Source organism: Athalia rosae, chromosome 5 (assembly GCF_917208135.1).
Source record: "Athalia rosae chromosome 5, iyAthRosa1.1, whole genome shotgun sequence".
NCBI classification, from domain to species: Eukaryota; Metazoa; Arthropoda; class Insecta; order Hymenoptera; family Athaliidae; genus Athalia; species Athalia rosae.
Genome location: NC_064030.1, coordinates 10,168,274 through 10,189,206, shown reverse-complemented (window position 1 = coordinate 10,189,206; position 20,933 = coordinate 10,168,274). Strand labels below are relative to the sequence as shown.

The following is a 20,933-nucleotide window of genomic DNA, read 5'->3' as shown; positions in this document are numbered from 1 at the left end:
CGATAAAACGAACAACAGCATTCAAAAAAACAGGTGTCGGCGGAACGGCGTGATCAAAAGCTTCGTAGACGGTGTGCCTATCTGGTGTCGAGCGTCGCGACGCGTCGACGTATTCGAGTTGCGTTTCGGTGTGATGTGTTCGTTATTTCTTGTGCGGCGCAGTCCGGGGTGCGCATTCAAGGGTAGCGCGCGTGCCTTGGTCTTCAGAGTGACCAGGACTCATCGCCGCGGCTAGATCCGCGTGGAAGCTAACTTGTCACGTTGTTTTATTAGCACAAATAATATTTTTTCCCCCCCTGATAAATAGGCTGTGACAATTTCATTCGGATCATTCGTTTCATCGTCATTTCACTGCGGAGACTGCGATAAGGGAAAGACGAAGAGCGAGAGAGAGAAAGAGAGACTGATTTTTATGCTATTCGACAATGAGGATAGAAAGAAAAAGAGATCGAGAGAGACGGGAGAATGAAAAGACACCCCCAACTTTGCGGCTCCGTGATTGTTGAATCCTATGAGTTTATGTGTGTTTAATTTACAAGCCCGCCGAGGACTTTTGATTCCACATTCGTAATGCTTTTTAGAATGAACGATTGTTGTCACAACAAAGTGAATGACTTTTATGCGTGCCGGGTGTAACACAAACAGCAAGTGTGAACTGTGAGTGTTTTATTTTATTCCTCTATAAATAATCTACTGGACAAAAAGCACCAACTGCAGCATCCCCAGCAGACTCCGTCGCAACAGGTTAGAGCTTTTTCTTTATAAATTTCTTTTTACCGCCCTCGTTTTCATCGCGTACAGTCTTCCAGGAAAGTTTTGAAAGATTTTTTGAAAGTTCCATCGCTTCTTTGTGCGATCAGTTACTCCTCTTTTTTTCAAATGTGCCCTCCCATTCGATATTCGTTTGTTTTCTTAAAATTTATACAGAGACACACGCGTGTCACGACTTTGTCGAGATTTATTACTCCCCTATTATTCGTGGCAGTGCGTATCATATCCGATTCTAGCTTATTATAATATGGAAATTGTCTCTCGTATTATTCAAACAATATAAGCTAGTCATGTTAAATGCACGACCACTTGCTGAAAACCGGTATTATACAGCTTAGATCCCGCAAATCATTCGTCAAATATTGGTCGCGGCTTTACCGTAATTAAATTTCTTAGTAGTCGCGCCTTCAGAGCGTATGATGTTTTCATTACTGCAAACAAAAAAAATTAAACGAGTAAAAAAAATAAGGGAATGACGGACAAGAAATAACCGGTAGACGAATCGGTCTGCTGATCAAATGTCCAGTCCGAGTATTGGGCGAAAAAGATCTCGTATAGAGTCCTTTCTCGAGGAGCATGTGTGTACAGGTGTACGCAACCATTCCGCTGGTCTGTCGCCTGTTCGTCTGACTGTCTGTTCGTTTGTCTGTCTTATTCTATATATCCCGGTATTTCTACCCCTACGGTCGACCGGGCATAGAATGCCCTACTTTAGCCAACCCCCTGACGTCATGCAGCGCGCCAATGGCGGGTAACTTTAGTCACGTGCTCACCTGCCATAACTTTTAGCTCTGCATTTTTCAAGTTAGGTTGGTTCCATTTCTGAGTTTAGAGGTTGTCTCGTCGTCGACGTAATTACACATGAAATAACCCCATAAAGTAGCTTTATTATATATACAAATTATATGCCACGCGATTATCCTCCCAACGGTTATGAAAAAATAAAAATAAAGACCGCGCGTTGCTTGAAATTCCTATAACCATGCAGGATCGTTATATACTTTCTATGCAGAGTTCACCGGATTTGTAGTTTATGAAGAAAAAATTATATTGCATCGATATAGTTCCGATGATTTTTTCTTCTCTTCTACTCACTCCGATACTTGGTTGTTTTCGGTTCGAGAATTTTTTTTTTCTTCTTGAAATTAGAAATTTTGCCCTTGCGGGTACACGGCGGCTTGGGTGCCTAAAACCAAATATAGGGGTGTTTAATGTTGTACCCGCGCAGAAATATGGAGGAGAGTCGACATATTTTGATGAGATGTACGTACGTACAAGGGGCGATGCGATGGTAGCGAAAATCATTTTTTAATTCAAGTATACTTCAGCCGGTCTCGTGTCGCGCGGTGATAGGTAATTAATCGAAAACGATCAGACGCCGGGTTATTGGATTATTCGTGTACAGCACCACCGTTACGATATCGTCGTACAGTCGCTATGAGATTAAATTTCCTTAACGTGTAAAATTACTCGGCGCCATTTTTTTTTTTTATCACCATCATAATCATTAAAATTATTATTAGTTTATAGCGAGCAATCGGAACGAATGCAGCATGCAATGTTCGAATATTTACAAAATTAACTCTATTAGTTGATTACGTATTATAATACAACTGTTATCGGTAAATGCGGCAGATTATATTGTGGCGAACAGTCCTGGAATTATCGCATGCCTCTCGCGTTTTATATAAATTAGTACTGCACTGGAATTTGTAGTGTAGCACCGTTGTTACTTATTTGTTTGCGTTTATCGTCAATTATATTGCAATTTTTCGTTCACGTGTTTTGTGGAAATTTACCGAATCTGCAAGGTGAACGGATTTCTCGCAAATAGGAGCTCACGAGGGCGAATGTGAGTTTTGCAAGTTTCGAGTGAATACCTCTTCTTTTTTTTATCGTAGGAACTGCATCATTTTATTAATGATGACGATTACCGCGTGCAGTGCTATTAAGTTAACGATTAGAGTAACTCGACGTACACATGTATTGGTAGATGTGTAACTGAATTTCTCCATCGCATGGTATCATGGTTATTGATTATTCTCGGAGTTCATGACCTGCTCCTACTGCTGCTGCAGGTTTGAGGAGAGATATTTTTAAACCAAATTTACTGCAGGTGTGTCCCGGTTTTTGCAGGACATGCCAGTGCACCGCATTCGCCTTGCATGTGCCTCGCGGAAATTCTCTCCAACTAATCACATCGTTAATTTTCATTTCTATTTTCATCGTCTCGTCGAATCGCGTATCGATCTGATCGAGCATCAATTTTGGACCAGCCACGCGATTAGAGATGCCCTCATGTGCTATCAGCCTGTGTATTACAAGGTCAATTTTTATCTGAGAATACCGCAGGGAAATAAGGTGACTCAATCATGACGTAGACGCCAAGCTCACACACCGCGCAAAATCTCTGTACGCGAAGTTGTGGAAAGAAATATACAGCCGCGCGAAGTAAATTAGATAAAAAAAATAGACCAGAAAAAAGTTCAACAGTCACCTAGACCGAATGCTGCCAGGATTCGCTTAGTCTCTAGCTTCTCCTTCTCTTCCTCCTCGAGGACCTGCAGTTTGTTAACATTTTAAAAGCAGTTCTATACAGTTCTATATTTGCCCTTGATTCCCCTGGAGGAAATGTTGGCTGTTGTACGTGTACGACCAGCTGCCTACGAACCCCGCACGGGACGGACGAAAATATTCTGCATTTCTTTTTTTTTTCTCGCCAAAATTTTATTCAGTGAAATAGAGAGGCAAGAGAAAAGTGCTCGAACCAACACCTGACGATTTTTATTTTTCTTTATCGTTCGCTGCAGATTCCGGCATCTTTTATAGTATGCAAAGTTGAAAAACACGTTGCAACGTTGAATTATTTTCTTGTTGTCGGATTTCTCTTTTTCCTCCCTTTGTTTCTTCTTCTCTTTTTTCGCCCTGTATCGGGACAGTGTTTATTGCAGAACGCACGTTGCGGCAGTCGAAGCGAAGAACGGTATTCCTGAATGACGGAGAGTCGCAAAGGGATTCGGAGGGGTTGATAGAATTCTCCCCATTTCTGAAACTATACTCGCGGAGATTTGAGCCGTTCTCCTTTTTCATCCTCTCAGCTTTGTTCGTTGCTTATTTTATCTCTTTCCTGTTTCTTCGATTCTCCGATCGGTTACAATCAGCTCGTTTCAAGAACAATTCATTGAATATTTTATGCTTATTATAGGCTTGCACCCAATTGGAGAAAATTGCTTGAGATTCGATGCATGAAACTTGTAAGGTAATATCCCGGGTACCGCGATTGCCCGAAGAAAAATAAAGTAAAATGTCAACAAAATAAAGTGAAAAAAAAACTTTCCCGCAAGAAATTATTTCACAACGGTCGGAAATTTTGCCGCATTATAAAATGAATTACCGCTGCAGATGTATAATATTTCGCTGTTTGATTATGGCGGAGAAAAGAAATTGAGAGGGGGGTAAAAACGTTCTTAAAGAGAAATATTTTTTTGCCCCTAATGAAATTTTATACAACTTGAATCCGTATATCCTATTACATTTATGTAGCGGGCTGAGGGTTATTTTTATGAGGTTACAACTGACCCGGTATACCTATATTTATGTATAGAACAATGAAAGAAATTCTTGAATTAATTAGGGGTAGTTACTGTGTACCGTTTACCAACCTATTTATAACCCAATTCGGTACCTAATTAGATTTATGTAAAGATGTATGTAAAGTATATCCATTCTTTATATCCGCGAAACAGAATTGGAGAGCGGTAATTGAATTAAAACTTTTCACAATTATTTTACCGATCACTGCTGATTGGATATGAGGTAAATTTCAGTTGGCAAGTTACGGGTCGGTTTGTTCGTAACAGAAAAGAAAATAAATCTGCAAAACTTTCATCTTTTCAACCGGCGAACTCGTCAGCGTCATTTGATTCTCGCCTATATTTTTCTTCGCTAAGTTAGATCGGTTAATTGATTTTCTGTCCGTTATAATATGCAATTTCCACGTACACATCGCGCTAAGAAAGACCGCCGTCGCATAATTTTAAATCCATTGTAACGGATGGCGGGAAACTCTTTTTTTCAAGATAACCCTTTGGCCTAAATGTCGGGGTATGAGTGGACAAAGGAAGCTTCATCCATCACGCTGACATCCTGACCTTGCTCGATTTTTCCCTTCCGATAAAAAGAAATTTTTCCTATATACCTCTACGTGTACGTGCATAGCTACCGCCACCGCCACCGCTGTTGCAGTTGACGATTCGATCTTTTCACCACCCAGGCGTCGTCGTCCATGGGTGCAGTCTGATAAAAACAAACAAAAGAAAAAAAAAAAACCAAAAAAACGTAAACCATATGAGCGGTTTTTTTCTTTCTTCCGAGGTATCCTTTCACTTGACCCATTTTGGCGTGGGTCTACCTTGCGAGTCATTCGAGTCGGTCGTTTTCGTCGTATAGGTCGAGTAACTTTGAAGTATGATAGGGTCCTGGCCTACCAGTAGCTGTAGACTATAAACTTTGCAAGTTGGAAGAGCTGATAAGTATTTGAATAGATCGTACATAGCGGGTGTCGCGTAGCAAAAGGGGAGTGGAATTACGATGTTCACTTGCCGATGTTTTCCGAAAGGGCTTCGAAAAGTTGAATGAAATGACGGAGACTCGATGTTTTTGGGGGTAGAGCGATCATCCGGTCTGCAGATTTGGAATTCCGATAATACACCGTTGTCGAAGAAAAAAGTGAAACTCCTAGAAACCGAAGGATCTTCCTAATGGATGATGCGCGTCGTTACAACGGATGTTGCACGGGGAAATTTGATTATAACCGTCGTTACTTATCGTTAGACGGGATCCGTTCAATGATTATCCCAAAATGTTATCAGGGATAATTAGAAACACCGAACCCGACACAATGCCACGACTTTCCATCCCTACAGACACCCTATACATGTTTCTCCATAGCCATAATAACACCAAATTATGTCTATGGACCACTGCTTAGTTTACCTCTATAAAGGGGATACTACGAGAGAAAATTTATCGCGTCTACCCAACCGTTGGGTAGTTTGATTAATTTATTAATCACCTACCCACTTACATTGTTTCGTTGATTGTCTGTCCGCATTAATTCATTATCACAAGAATCAAACATTTTTCATCTGATTTTCTTTTTCTTCGGCTGGAAAAGACATCTCGCGTCAAGTTATGGGAAAAGTTACGTACACGTGTATAGTTTTTCCACGATCTTCACCCGTGTGAAAGTGAAAAAGTGCGGTGGAGTTGTTTTTTTCTTGTTTTTTTTTTCTTTTTTTTTTTTTTTTTTCTTTCTCTCGAAAGGGCGCAATTCTGCGGGCTTAGGGCCTCGCGTAGCTTTTCACGCTAATCAGCAACCTCGAGAGCATCTCAGCGGAAACTAGAGAAGAAAAGAAATAGTATATGAAAAATTTCTCTGCTCAGTAGAGTTTCCGCACCAGCGCACCGCGCCACCCCGCAGTGCTTTTTCTTTCCCGGTCTCTTCAAACATTTTAACCCATTTTGTGTACATACGTATACGGTGCACAGAGTGCCTTCTCTAACGTCGCGCTACGAAAACACTCGACCATGCAACGAGGTGCTTTGTTTTCAAAAGCAATACTCGCGGTACACACGGTGCGCGGGGAAACTTGAACGTAATACCTAGCCAGGTACTTATTTTCGCTACTCAAAACTCGAGTAAGGCCTCATAGACCGGTTTGGATTTTGTTAGAACAAAAGGAAACCCGCGCCACCGTTGTTGTATTATTGAGTTTGTGTGCCCCTGGAACTACATAGCCGCTGACTTACCTTAAGCACACATCGTGGCAAATTTATTATTCCGTCAGGCGAAAAGGGATGCAGCCGCTATGCCCGCACCTGTTTACGTACACTGCTAGGTGGTCTAGATTTACCTGGAAATTGTTGCGATTCCGTCGACCGGGTCGGTCGCTCCGCGGTCGGGCGAATTTCACCCAATGTTTCGCATTGCCAAACAACGCCGAACTTATCGCACTCCCTCGACGCGTCGAACTTCGACTCCGATTTTTTCTTCTTTTCACTCCGGCGACGCCGAATCTAAATGAAATTCCGATCGTGACGGACGAATTATCGGAAACGTCCGATTGTCCGTCATCTGTACCGCACATAGACCCACGTGGCGAGGGGCGAAATGAAGCGACGCCACGAGTTACGGTCGATCAAACGATCGCTTTAATGACTTTGGACTGTCGTGTGCCATTGCAACGGGATATGTATAGGATGAGGTTTCAGCATAGCCGTAAGGTATGTTGTCAACGGTAAAAACCCACCTTCGCTCTATGACGCGCACCCGTGCACCAGGGTGACTGTCAGCCAGCGTAATATCGATTCGCTATAATATCAATTTTCTCTTACCGATCTCAAGGTCTGCCAAGGTACACACACCGAGCGATATTATTACATACATTCTCGTATTATGTATACAAATACATATACGTACATAGAATGGTGATAACGATTGTGAGGTATACGGTGGTGCACGTATGGCGGAGGCTTCTCCGGAGCCGTACACGCATGTAAAGTTATTTTTACAACTTTATATCGCATCGATTGGCTGCGTTGACACGATGGTTAATTTTTCAGCGTTATGATCCTCTCATCCGTCCGTATAACGCGGCTTGATGTGTAAATATTTGATGGATGGCCACCTTTTTCGTATCCATCGCTTATTGAGACAATTATTCTATACCCCGTGGTCGCGGCGCAACCGATCCCAACCCTATTTTCCTTTCGATATTTCGAACGCCGAAAAATGTCCTCCCATCTCGCTCGTTTCAAGTGGTAAATTCAACGCGCGGTCGGACCGAGTAGAAACGCCGCGCGACGGTCAGACGGTTGGGAACGGCAGACAGAGCCGTCGATTTTTCCACGCCGTGTTTACAGATGTTAATTATAACCAAATTTATTATTATTTCTGTTCACCTACTTCGTCCAGAGAGTGAATAATTGACGTCGCGAAAAGTTCACTCTGGGTAACTGCGTAGACTTCGATAATTTTTTTCATACATCTACGTGACAAATATATTGCGAAATTTTAATACTCCGGACGGTTCGGACGTTTAATGTATCCATTGTTAATAGTTTACGACGAGAAAATTCCAGCTGAACGATCATCTGCGGTATCGAATTGTCCAGAAGTTTTCAGTTAAATTATAATTCTGCGTTTGATCCATCTTTTTTTTTCTATTCCTTCTTGAGTTTGAAAAAGTTTCAACGAACTCTTTCTGTCTTCCGCCGATATCGTAGTCGGAAGAAAAAACTGCGGACGTTGTGGCCGATTTATCTTATCGAGAAACGAACGGAATGAGAAAAAGAAACGTACAAATAAAAGCAGAGAAAGAAAAGCGAAAGAAAATGTAAAGGGAAATATTACACTCGGCCCGACACTTTTTGATAAATTTAATAACGTCGGAGATGCATCGACTCAGAGATTTATACATTTCCCGTTGAACTTTTCTTTTATTTGTAGCCCCGTATTAGGTTTTCGACAAAATATTCGATACCGATTTCGTCTGCCTTTCTTTCTCGTCCCTTCTCGCTTTTCCTTTTTTTCTTCTCCGCTGATTCGATGAAACACGACATTTCCGCACGGTTCTGCAAAGTACAGTGTTTGAAAAATAACCACCCGTTTCGACTTTTACGGTCCCTCGCGTTTCGCTTTTCAAATATTATTTTAAAAAATCACATAAATTCTACGTAATTCCCCGTTTGTCAAATCGGTAAAGGGAGAGTCATAATCCTTTTAGTTTTCCGTTCGTCTGCCGCGGCTTAATCGTACGTATGTACGTACGTACCTACATGGATACATACAATCCGGGATGAAAATTTCAAGCAACACATTGTTCATCCGTTCGTGTATGTGCATTTAATATAACTTGCACATCACAGCTGAAATCCCCTGTGATGAAAATTCTTGGAAGTGAGCGTTTCGTTTTCTTTTTTTTTTCTCGGTGTTTTTTCCTGAATTTTTTTCGAGTCTGTGTGGTGCGGCGTGCGGGAGAACAAGAAAATAATTTACACAAGGCAATTAAGCGATGGCTCCTTTTTTCAGGGAGTGTTTAAGCTGTCCAACCTAACAGGGGTGCGGCAAGAAGCACGTAACAGACATCCCCTTTACCTACTGCTTACACGTCTACCGGGTGTCACACGCGATCGAAAAACAAAAAAATGCGTCGAACAAAAAAAATTTAATAACAATCATTCGAGCGTATTAACCGGAGTGCGTATACGTAGCTCGCACGTCGCTCCGTACTTTGTTGTTCGCGGATTCGCGTGAGAGTTTCACCGATTCCACCTTCGCAGTTTTGCATCCGATCTTTCGATTTTACTATGTTGAAAATTACGAGCTGTCGTTATCTTCCTTTTGTCACCGGGAGCAGAGCACGGCGTTTTTTTCAATTTCACATTCTCTGATTACGTTCATAAAATTTGTCCACATGAGACAAACGTATGGAAAAAAAAGTAAAAAGAAATACCGAATATTTCCGTAACCCGTGGTGATCCCGCGGGGTGTGTGTGCGGGTCTTTTCTCTCTCATTTCATGTTTGCTTAGAACTCATATATGTATACATACACGAGAACGTCGGAATATGGATATAGTCTAACGGTAAGCTACCGGACGGCAAACAATTATTCTAGAAAAACCACCCGGCAAAGTTCGTCACGGAGCATTAAATTCTCTGAGGGTATGGAGAAAGGTTGAGGGGTAGGGGGGGTTAATTTCCACCATTTTTTTTTTTTTTTTTCATACCACAAGGCGGTGTTACCGGTAACATATTTCTTCCATACACGGGGTTGGTTAGTCTAATATTAGGATCGCAGTAACCATTTATCCTGCGGGGGACTCGTTGGTTGTTCGATATGTATGTATATGTATGTAGAAACCAGATAGGTTGGTTTCGGGAAACAATTCCTCACAAGTAAACGCTAGCAAAGTTCCACTTAATCGATCCCATACGGATAGGTAGGTATGTATACGTACACCTTATCGTTAGAAGAATTACATGGTATACGTAGCGCACGTGTGCGCGTAGAACATTCGGATTAAATGCTCTGGTTCAGCCACAGTAGCCGCTTGTCAGAATCTCAAAGCGAAAACATATGTAATACAAGTTGTACATTTACGTACGAAATTGAGCGAATCAATTTCAGTTGTGTTACGGTAGAACGTTGTACGCACGGTATGGCGAACGTTCTCTTTAGAAAATGTTTAGAACCGGGTGATAAAAGTGGGCGAGCGGTAATTATCGCCGTTATTCTCGAAGAGTCGGCTGAATAATTGTTCCACTTATTTATCCATTTCCTATATTTTAACCGCGGTAATAACAATAACAATCGCAACCAGTTCGGCGAGCCGTGTACTTTTTTCATCGTATTTACACGAGCCGTTACTACCTGAAACTCTGGTTTGTGTGTATTATCGATTCACGATTAGGTAAAACTCAACGAACCACGGTGATACAACTTCGCTGGCGTTACATCAGACGCCCAACGCGCCCTTATGGGCAGAGTGGTTCGTTATGTAATTGTTGCTGTTACTTTTTCCCTCTGTTCTATTTTCATAATAACGAAGCGTAACCTCGTTCGACGATTGCAGGTGTCTTACCGGAAGGCGCGGAGTTCTCAGCGACCATGATTCCGACGAACCAGCCCCTGCAGTAACAACGATCTTATACTTGATGCTCGCTTCGCGTCGATTCGAGGCCAGGTAAATTCGCCGATGATCGTTTACCGATTCGCCTTCTTTTTTTTTCTTTTTCTCTCTCTCATTTTTTTTTTTTTACTTCACCCTGGTCAACCTTCGGCTCACGTCCATTTAATTCATTCGCGTATCGGTAGACATTGGAATAACATCAGTCGTGCCGGAGCGAGTTGGCGCGGCTAATAAACCCTCCATTTGCACACCTATAATATCTGGGTTACTTACGTTACACGTGGGCGTACGCAAAGAACCCAACCGATAACCTATATTTTGTCTCGACCTTTCGATGGATCTTCTAGAATACGAGGGGCGGGGGTCCCGATCGATCCCTCTTAGGCCTCCTTTCTTGCCTTCTATTTTTTGTGGTGCCGCCGAGACTTGTAAAATCTTGCCGTTTTTTTTTTGTTTGGTTTCGTTTTTTCAATTTCAATTTGAGGAAGTCAGAATCGCATAGTGAAGAACAACGTGGTCGGTGATAAAATCTCGTCGTTCGATAGAGCGTAAAATATTAGAATAATTTTTTCGAATCGCTACGGGCTTGATCCGTTTTGTTGCCAGTACAGCTGCGGCAACCCTTGAAAATAAATGGTTGTCGGGTCGATTCATCGATCCTCCGGACTTTTTCGCTAAAATTCTCGCCGCGAAACTTTAATGACTGGAAATATTTTGTGTACTCTCAACTCGAGTCGTCCGTTATAATGGCATTAGATATAAATTCACCATTTCATCGGTGTTCGAAAATCAAATTCATCGAACTTTGAATTTTGCAACGTTAATGCTACATGCGCGATATTTTTGGAAAAAAAAAAAAAAATGTATATATTGTTAAGAAAAATAAAAAAAAAATTTTGGTATTTTCTCACGTCCGTGTAGAAAGTCAATACAAAGAAAGCAAATATCGTAGAAATTCCAGAGGTATATATTATTGTAATTGGAGATCGATTAGTCGTCTGCGGGAACACTTCAAGTTTTTTTTTTTTTTTTTTTTCTTCATTTCTTTCCTTTCGACAGACGGATCAACGGATCGCGACCACATTGCGTTGAAATATATTCGTGGCGATAAACTGACGAAGAAATTGTGACGGGAATCGAGTGGCGCTACTTCAGGTTTGAAATCGTACGCGCTCAGGGCCTTATTGTCGATTGATGATCGGAATACATTTTGCCAATTCTTCATCTGGATAACGTTGAATCAGAATATGGACTCCTCGCGTGTCTAAGTGCGCGATAACGCCACCCTAATGAACATTTCCTTCTATATCCGATCACAACGCATCAATAACTATAATACCTTTATTCGCATTTACATCCATCACGGGCGAGCCCGATGAGGTCATTAGGTAGCGAAAGTGAAGGAAATTTGAACTTTCCACAAACGTAGGGAAATTCCGCGAATTGACAACGGCGTGATCCGACGGACCCTGCGCCGATTCACGAAATATTTAATGGTGACGAAGATTCTTTTCGTTTCGCTTGTGTGCAGTTCGGATCCGGAAAGTGGTGACGCAACAGCAGTTGACCTGGGGAGAATCCGGTGCAGCCGGCCGGCGTTGCGTGGGGCATGGTACTAGGTGTGGGGGCAGGGCGATGACGCTTTACCGCTTTCCGCCGTCGCCTCCACGCGTTTCCCGTATCCCCCAGGATTTCCCGATCCTGGCCCCGCTCCCGCTCCCGAATCTGAATCCGCCGCCTTCACCCCGTTACCGCGACCCGGGAGACTCGCCGTTGGATTCTCAACCACCGCCCTCGTTATTTGCGGTATTTTTCAAATTCAAACAACGAAGTTCAACGAATCATGAGAAACCACTCGAGACATCACGAACATCATCACGGTCAAGCGATGCCGTTGGAGGAGGTTCAAGGACTCTTGCCTCCGACGTCGAGGACAGGTGGGTCTCGATCGATTTATTAAAAAAAAAAAAAAAAAAAAAAAAGCACACCTGAAATTATGTCCACGTTACACATATTTTTGTCTAATGTTAGCTGCGGAGAATCTCTGACATTCCAGGTTGATATTTACTGGAATGTCTTCGAAAGTTCAGCAGCCTTGTATGTACTAGAGAGTATGTACCTAGTTGACTTGAAATTTTGCGCTATTTTAGTCGGCGAAATCTTTCTCGTTTTTTCTAATTATTTCATAATGTCGGAGCGGTTTTTTGAAAAATACGAATAACTTCGTTGAAAGCACGTGAAACGACGCGAAGAAAAAATTTGATTTCTAGATAAAAGAATTTTGGTAGCTCGATTCAAATATAATGATCACATACGCTATCGATCATGTAGAAAAGAACAAGTGAATGAGAAAATGAATTTATTCATGACGTGTAGTTTCAGCGATGCCATTCGTTCTATTAAGTTCGTAAACCAAAATCCGCCATACCAAAAACTCGTGTTTCTTCGGCTCAGAGTATCAGGCTTACGAAGCTCTTCAAGTTGTCAATTTTAGGAGGGGGGGATTGTATATTACACACGTGTGATGTGATACGTCTTTCATCGTTAAACGTTTCTGATTTCGCGGTGAAAACACTCTTGAAGGGGCTATAAGCCAACCTCATCCACTAGCTCAAAGTCGAACTTATCATTCACCACTGATTGGCTGATTAGGACGACGGACATTTTTATTCCATCCGCACAAACGTAACTAATAACTTAGACGAATGAATAAACAAAATCCAAGGAAAAAGACAAACATCTAGCTCCGCGACGTTCGATACGGAAAAACCCTCCGAAAGCGAAAGGTATTGAATAATTTAAGGACCACCTTCCTTTCCAGGGTCGGGTTGAACTTTTACTCTTGACTTTATTCAACGCGCGTTAAAGCTCAACGTCCTCTACAAACGATTATTTCACGTTATCTTACCCTTCCCCGATTGTCCAACTTGCGACCACCAGTAGATTTCCTCATTTCGATTTCTTTCTTCTAGGTAACCGTGGACCGCTCAGCGTAACGATTGTCCAGGTAGGCGGAAATGGCGGGAACGTCGGCAGCTCCGGTCTAGGTAATGCCGGTGGGTGCGGGGGAGGCGGTACGGGAGATTTACTAGGTCTTGAACCTCCGTCTTCGGATCTGAAACCCGCAGCATCTCCGCTCTCGGACATCAGCGCCCTTCACTCCGACAACAATGACACCTATACCGGCGGTGAGTCACCGGTATTCGATCATCGTACTACACCAATCGATTCTCTTTTTTTTTCCTAATTTTCGTTCCGTTACAATCGTACTCGCCATTACCATCCACTCTCACCGATAATTCTCGAGCATCGAGGTGAATTTTGAACAACAGCGTGGGAATTCGCCAGGTGGATGACAGTGGAGAAAATTTTTCATTAACTGTCGCACACGTGCGTTTGGAAATATTACATATCGGATATCAATATAGATACGCGATTTACAAACGTTCGTATTTCGGGATCTTTGTCGTAGGTTGAATGATTAATGGATCTTGAGAATGAACGACGCTCGTCACGGTGGTGTAAATTATTAGCGTTGCGATCGTTGAAACTTTGATAATTCGAGGCGAAGGTATTTCGCCATGATTGTGGCGCGATATCTATAGCTCGGCCGTCTGAATTACGAGAACGTTGTCTGACTGAAATCAAATCAGGATTATTATCCCACGTCGGAAATACGTCTTCCACGTGGTAGGGAAAAGCAATTAGGTGTACCTAACCACATCGTTAACGAGGGGCTGAAATTTTAGATTTTCTGACGTCCAATTAAGCTCCAGGTGTATGATTCAAAACTTGGAAAGATTTCGTTGACCGGAGCAGCAGAACGTACGGTCATCGTTAATAAGTTATATATATGTATAAGTATACCAATTCTCACCTAGTTGCTACCGGTGTAATTACACCGATGCCGACGGTGAGAACGACCGAGTGTTTTCAGCACATCACTTCACGCTGCACGGACTAAATCCCAAGAGACTCGCCAGGTTGGTGGCGGGGCAGGAGGGGGGGGGGGGGGGGGGGGGACTTTTAGCGAAAAAATTCAGAGAGAATAGATTCTGGGTGCACGAACGTGCAAATGAACCGCGCGGTGTCGGGAGGGGGGGTTAAAAAAGAATCCGCTCGAGAGATCGATCGTGATTACTTCTGTTTGCAGTAAACCCATGGGGTGGAAAGGTAGATGACGTCATATCCTGGGGCCGGAAACATTTCAGAATCTTGGTCTTGGCTCCCCCTGCAAGTGTGTATACCTTATATACCGGGGTGTTGGATGAAATCGGGTGGATGAGAGGTAGACTTGGGTGGGTAAAAAAGAGTAGGGTGGTGAAGGGTGGTCGGACATTAGCACGAAAGTAGAGGTAATATCAAAGCGGAGAAAGGCTTTAGCTATACGGTAAAACGTATATACGGTATACGTGTAAGCTGGCTCATCCTCCGTCTCGCGTGAAGGACTCGCGCAGGTGAAAAGGTTGGAAATAAAATTTCCAGTTAAAAAGGTTAGAGAAATATGTCGGACGAGGTTATTGTTAATGCTCGCGAAGAATTTCACGCGCGAAATAGAAAGCCGGTGCGGTGCGGCGGCACCGAGTGATAAAATAATAAATTCTACGGCACCCGCGCCGGCTGCGAAGCCGCGATGTGCTAATTTTTTTCTCCTCCTTCTTCTCGCTTTTTCATTTTTTCGATTATATTAGAATATATTTATATCGTGCGACGTTCGAACGAACCAACGTTAAAAACGAAAAAACTTCAATTCTTTTTTATTCATTTATTTATTTATTTATTTTTTTTCCCTATTTTACGGAAGTCAATTCTGAGCCCGAGTATCGGGGGCAGGTATAAAAACGATTTGTCTTACGTTGAGACTTTCGGTTCTCTTGTCGAGTACAAGATAGGAGTATAAGGCATTGATTGATCGGACTTGAAGCCAATTTTCCTGAGTTTTTAAGCTCATAATGTATATATATATATATGCGTATATTTATTCTTTTTCTTGGAAGGTGTGATTTCGGAGGGCCGATGTAAATTTCAGATAACGAAATAAGCAAATAAATTTGAACTCGTGATGAGAATATTTCGCCTCCTCGATCATCGAAGTTACAGCGATTCTATCGTAGATATTATATCTATGATCTGATGTATGCATTTTTAATGCTGGAAATGCTCGAACGTTCAAAATAACAGCACCTCCGAGTTCGTGTATTCGGACGTATGGAAATGAAAAATGTGACTTCAAGCTTTTAATGAATCCGAGTATACGTGTCGGCGATAAGTTTTGATTCGGATCGGTGTTCGCGCCAATGAATTCACGAGTTTCCCCTCGAACCTTCGTTATCACGGAAATATATATATATTTCCAAGCTCTCGATGGTTTCGCAATGTGAAGAACGAACGAATGAATGTCGTCTTTTGCCACGATCTTACGAGATCGCGTTCGAAAAGTCTCGTAATTATTCGAGAATGCTACACGCGGTGCACCCTTATATCGGGGTTCGCCCTCGTCTATTTCGAGCAATTTTAACGAAACCTCACCGCACCGGCGATTCCCTGAAGATTCCGCCGGCGGCAACGTCGTATTAAATAACCTCGATACCTCGGAAGGCGCTTCGGTGATAAAAAAAAGCGAAAAATTCACACGCAGCAGGCACCGAACTCCTGTAATTTATCGAGGAAATGTCGCACCTGGACCAAAGAAATAAAATTAAATAAAAAACGTACAATTTCGTTCCAATACGATTGATCCGGTAACGTTGATTTTTTAACAACCGCGATGGATAATCGATTGTTTTTGCTGTACCGGCAGGAAAAAATTTCGTAGCATCTCGCGCGTTACGTGAATCGTTACACGTGTAAATGTGGTGGGAACGTCCAAGCGAATCCAAACTTGAAACGTCGCACACGTGGTTCTGGAGACTTTAGTATAATATAAACGTTAATCGGATTACTCTGCAGCGTGATGGTCTCCACTGAGGTCAGTGTTGCCCCCAACGTTCACCGGACTTCTTTGTATCGTGTACAGTGTTGGCAAATAGTGTGACAATGTTTTCCTTTCATTCGTTTCTCGTTTTATTTCGCGAACGACGGAGGTGCCTAGGGAATCCAAAAATCGCTACGCCACCTTCGATTCGCAGCGACTGATTTTAATTTTACAAATTCATCGGATTCACGTCCGTTTCGCAATACCCGTGTTCCTCGTACGAGCGTCGAACTGTTCCGATGGCATAAACATTATGCAATAACCTTGCCTCCGCCCCCCCCGCCCCTCATCGAACGCACTTATGTTTTCGTTGAAAAAACAAGGATGGTTCGAGTGTGTTCGGTTGTTAAGTTTTCACAAAGTGATTACAAAACGCTACGAGTGTACAGTGCGTCTATGTCGTTTTTGTTGTCCCTGTTAAACGGGCGATGTGTTTCCTTTGTGCTTGCGCAATTATGAAAGCACTACAACTACAACTATGCTACTACAAGGCTGCGGAATACTAACCCTTGAAACTGTACATCTAATGTATATAATTGACCAGCGATCGATAAACCCGCGGTAATTGAGCGAAAATTTTGCACATTCCCTGTAAAAATTGGATAACGATCGACCGTAAAACATCCCTTATCAACGATTGCGCGTATTCGCGAACCGCTCTACTTGTGCACAGATCGAAACTCAAACGGTAATCTTCAACGGTTATGGAAATCGCGAAGCGATGTAGAAAAAAAACGAAATAAATCTAAAGTTTTAGTGCTGCACCGGCTCTAAGGTGTAAATTTCCGCAAGGCCTGTGGCCACGTGATATCACGTTTTACAATCGAATTACGTAACGAGAGAGAGAGAGAGAGAGAGAAAAAAAAGGGAGAAAAAGAACAAGCTGAAGCTAAAAAGCAAGGTCGCGTGATTTTTATGACCAATGTAAAAATCCTTTCAATTTGTGCACCGATGAATTAAAACATACTCGATAGAAATGGGGTGACATTCCGGTTGGAGGGGTTCAATCAATTATCGAGACTAAGCGACGAATAAAATTCCGCAGAGTGTGGAGTGTATGATTAAAAAAAATAAAATAAAAAATAAAAAATAATGACGAAGTCGCAGTGATAACGTGAAACATGTATTTCGACGCGAAGGGAAGATTGTCGGACAGCGACTACCGGTGAAAATTTTATTATGGAGAAACAAAAGTTCGAATTGCCGCCGGATGTTTTCGTCATCGATTGCGACCAGGATGGAAATAATAACGGGACTCCCGTATTCAAACCTCATTCAGTATACAGAAATTCTAGTATACGACGAAAATCCTGCAACAGTCAAAATATAAGTACTTTCTTCAAGCACCCTTATATTCCTCCTGAAACCCCGTTACGGGCTTGGTCTATTCCGGCAAACTATTATGTACGTCCGACGCAGCTAACCCCTTTTAATCGACCCGACATGGCGGTATCCTATTCCGACAAAACCACTCGCCCATCGTCGAATAAGAGCGGGAGAAATTTGGTCAATTTTTTTTTTTTTTCTCTCCCCTCCCAACAGGTTGTACGGACTTCCGTTAATTAATTGCCGTGAATTTAATTCGGCAACGCTGCCGCCGTTCCAACGATTTTTAACGAAATTTCATGCGGATGGATCGTAGGCTGTTATCGCACCGCGAGGTCGATTTAAAAGGGTCATCGTGCGCGGAGGTATCCCGGTACCGGTTTACTTGCAAAGTAAAATGTTTCAGAACATTCGTCCATCTTCATATGGTTTTTATGGTCGTATCTTCGGTAGCGGAGGTAAAACAGGATTATTCAATTTCCCTGTGGTCGTTGGCCATTGGTAGTAATTCGCTCGTGTGCAGCGTTAGATATCGTAGGTACGGTGGTAGGTGAGCTGGGTAGGGTGGAAGTAGCCGGCTTTTCTACGTTGGTCGCGTAAAATCGATTTGACATTTCTCTCAAATACAGTTGGTTTTGGTAAACCGAGCCGCGAGTTTACGATCTCCCGATCGTACGCGGTAGCTATGATACGTCATTTGAGTCTGACACGTAACGAAAGTTTAATTAATTATCATCGGGGACTACGGAAGATCTGCCGCCTCGTATCTTCGAGCGGGAAAATGATAATTTCCCCGTAAAGTTTCCAGTTGCTTTTCGAGCGTAAAACAAAAAGAGCAACGAACAAACGAGCAAAAAATCCTACCGCCGCGTTCGTTGTTCGGATGGACTGTAAAAACCTGAGGTGGAATTACAGGTTGAGTTTTAGTGCATCGCAACGTATGAAATTAACTTAATCACCATATTTCCGGGGTGCCATTTTTATCGCGTGCAAAAATGACCTTGCCACGCGTACGCTAATTCAAGGACAAACTCTTCCAACTCGATCTCGCATGGAAACAATTAACGACGCTTTACGGCCTTATACGTTATAACGTGTGCATAGTTTTGAGATTTTTTTTTTTCTTTCTTTCTTCCTTTCTTCTTGTTATCTTTTCAAACACACCCTCCACTACTGGTTTCGGTCTGTGCACTTGATTTTTCCTTTGATCATCCCCGACTGATCCTCAGGGTAGGGAGGGTTCCAGTACACTTTTGAAACGGACGATCTACGGGTCGAGAGAATTCTAAGAATAAGTGTACATCGATGTTACAGTATCACAGTTACACGGCTAACCTGTAGGTTAAAGGAGTTCAGAAGGAGTTGTGGAAGACAGATATAGGTTTATATATTCTAAAGCTCGTCTGCTTTAGAAAGTTCACCTTGATATTGTGCACAGCTGGGTAGCTGTATAACGGGGGGGAGGGGGGAGGGTGGGGGGGAAGAAGAAAATTCTTGTATATCTTTGTTTGTATTATGTATATTCGGTGTACATTCAGCAGAGTTCGCCGGGTCGTTTATCATCCGTGAATTCCAATTCTTCTATTCACTGAATTGCTATCACGCCCGGATAACCCGAGATAACACGAATCCCAGATTTCTTCTATCATTATCGCCCGCGTTCTCCGAGGTATCGATCAACGATTTATCGTGCGAAAAAAAAAAGAGAAGAAAAATTTGTCTCGTCTGTTCCCGAATTCCGATAAATTTTACTTCCCCGTTCGTTCGTTTTTTTTTTTTTTTTAAGTATAACCCTGAACGATTCGCTGGCAAAAATTTTGCAATGGAGCGTTCGTTTGCCTCCGATTCGATCCACGCTCAATCCCTTGATTCGTAAAAATGTTGAACCTTTTCCACCGACGCCTACGATATTAAATCTAATAAAGTTACGAACGGTTACGTGTCGACAGGGTTGGATCCTCGACTCCTTCTCGGTGGAATTAGCGGAGGTGATCGACTCGCCTGGGAAGGGAGATACCAGATCAAGGAACATCGGCGTGCCGGAAAAGCTACCTTTCAGGGTCAGGTTTACAACTTCTTGGAACGTCCGACCGGCTGGAAATGTTTCGTCTATCATTGCTCGGTGTAAGTAAAGTTTTATTTCAATTTATTCCCGCCATCGAGCTTCGGGGGAGATGAAAAATATCAAACGAGATTCTTGGTAAGGAGAAAAGTAAGGTACCCGATCGGGGCGAGTTCGGAAGAAATTAAGAAAATATTGAATTCGAGATACACGCTACTCACATTATTCGACTCGGCCTCAAAAAGTGAGTGAAATGACGAATACGAGGGTTTGTACTATGCATCGCTCCCCACAATTTATTCATAGGTCTAGGTCTAGGGCAGAGTATTTAGTCGGAGCTTACAGCTACATGTGGCTTTCCCTATTACCGGCAAGACAACCCTGAAAAAAATCAATGATACATTATTACAGTCGATATCAAACCCCGGCAATCACCGCACCCCTCGCATTTCAACGGTAAAATATGCCAAAAATCCTTTTTTTTTCAACCCTGCGAGGGTTGCGGACTCTTCGAACGAAAAATGGAATCTCCTGCAGAATCCTTACACGAATCGCTGATGAATTACCGATGGTTTTTTTCCCGCGAGCTTCCACGTTCGAAAAACGATTTGTGGATAAAAATTATCTGTTGGTCGATTTTTAAAACAATATGTTTCGGCATTGTTTTTGCTTCTTTTTTATTCTTCCTTCTATCGTCTGCTCTACTTAATCATTCTTAATTTCTCCATCGCGTGCGATCTTAAATCGATTTCGACGGAGGTATAACATAAACTGTAGTTATTCCTTTCTGAGACCGTGGTATACCACCTCTAATTTCTGATCCGAAGGAAAACGAATTGTCAATAATTGGCTGGAATTAAATGAAAAATAAATCATTTTTGAGAAGCTCGTCTTCTCCAGCAGTAGTTCGTAATAAATCAAATTTCCGCACGGACAAGCCTCTCGATGCAGCTGGAAAATTTTCCTGATTCACAATCAGTACGACGATGAACATGTCACGTGTCAAAAACCTCCGTTAATTTCTCTATCGAATTTTCATTGTTCACTAGCATTATCTGCTGTATTGTTCCGAAGCAAGCCCGTCATTGATTTTTGATAGGGGTATA

At 42.4% G+C, this 20,933-nt stretch overlaps 1 protein-coding gene across 1 annotated transcript; it reads left to right on the top strand.

The window, feature by feature from the left end:
- Positions 1-149: 149 nt before the first annotated feature.
- LOC112694967 (potassium voltage-gated channel subfamily KQT member 1-like) lies at positions 150-19,893 on the top strand. The gene is made up of 5 exons (XM_025746672.2): positions 150-744; positions 10,409-10,519; positions 11,997-12,402; positions 13,438-13,653; positions 19,715-19,893. The coding sequence occupies exons 3-5, from the start codon at positions 12,309-12,311 to the stop codon at positions 19,891-19,893; spliced, it is 489 nt and encodes a 162-aa protein (XP_025602457.1). The 5' UTR covers positions 150-744; positions 10,409-10,519; positions 11,997-12,308.
- The last annotated feature ends 1,040 nt before the right edge of the window (positions 19,894-20,933 follow it).

Bases quoted from the DNA above. Each gene is read 5' to 3' on its own strand.
- LOC112694967 (XM_025746672.2), top strand. From the start codon at position 12,309: ATGAGAAACCACTCGAGACATCACGAACATCATCACGGTCAAGCGATG. The intron at 12,403-13,437 runs GTGGGTCTCGAT...TCTTTCTTCTAG, and splicing joins GCCTCCGACGTCGAGGACAG to GTAACCGTGGACCGCTCAGC. The intron at 13,654-19,714 runs GTGAGTCACCGG...ACGTGTCGACAG, and splicing joins CAATGACACCTATACCGGCG to GGTTGGATCCTCGACTCCTT.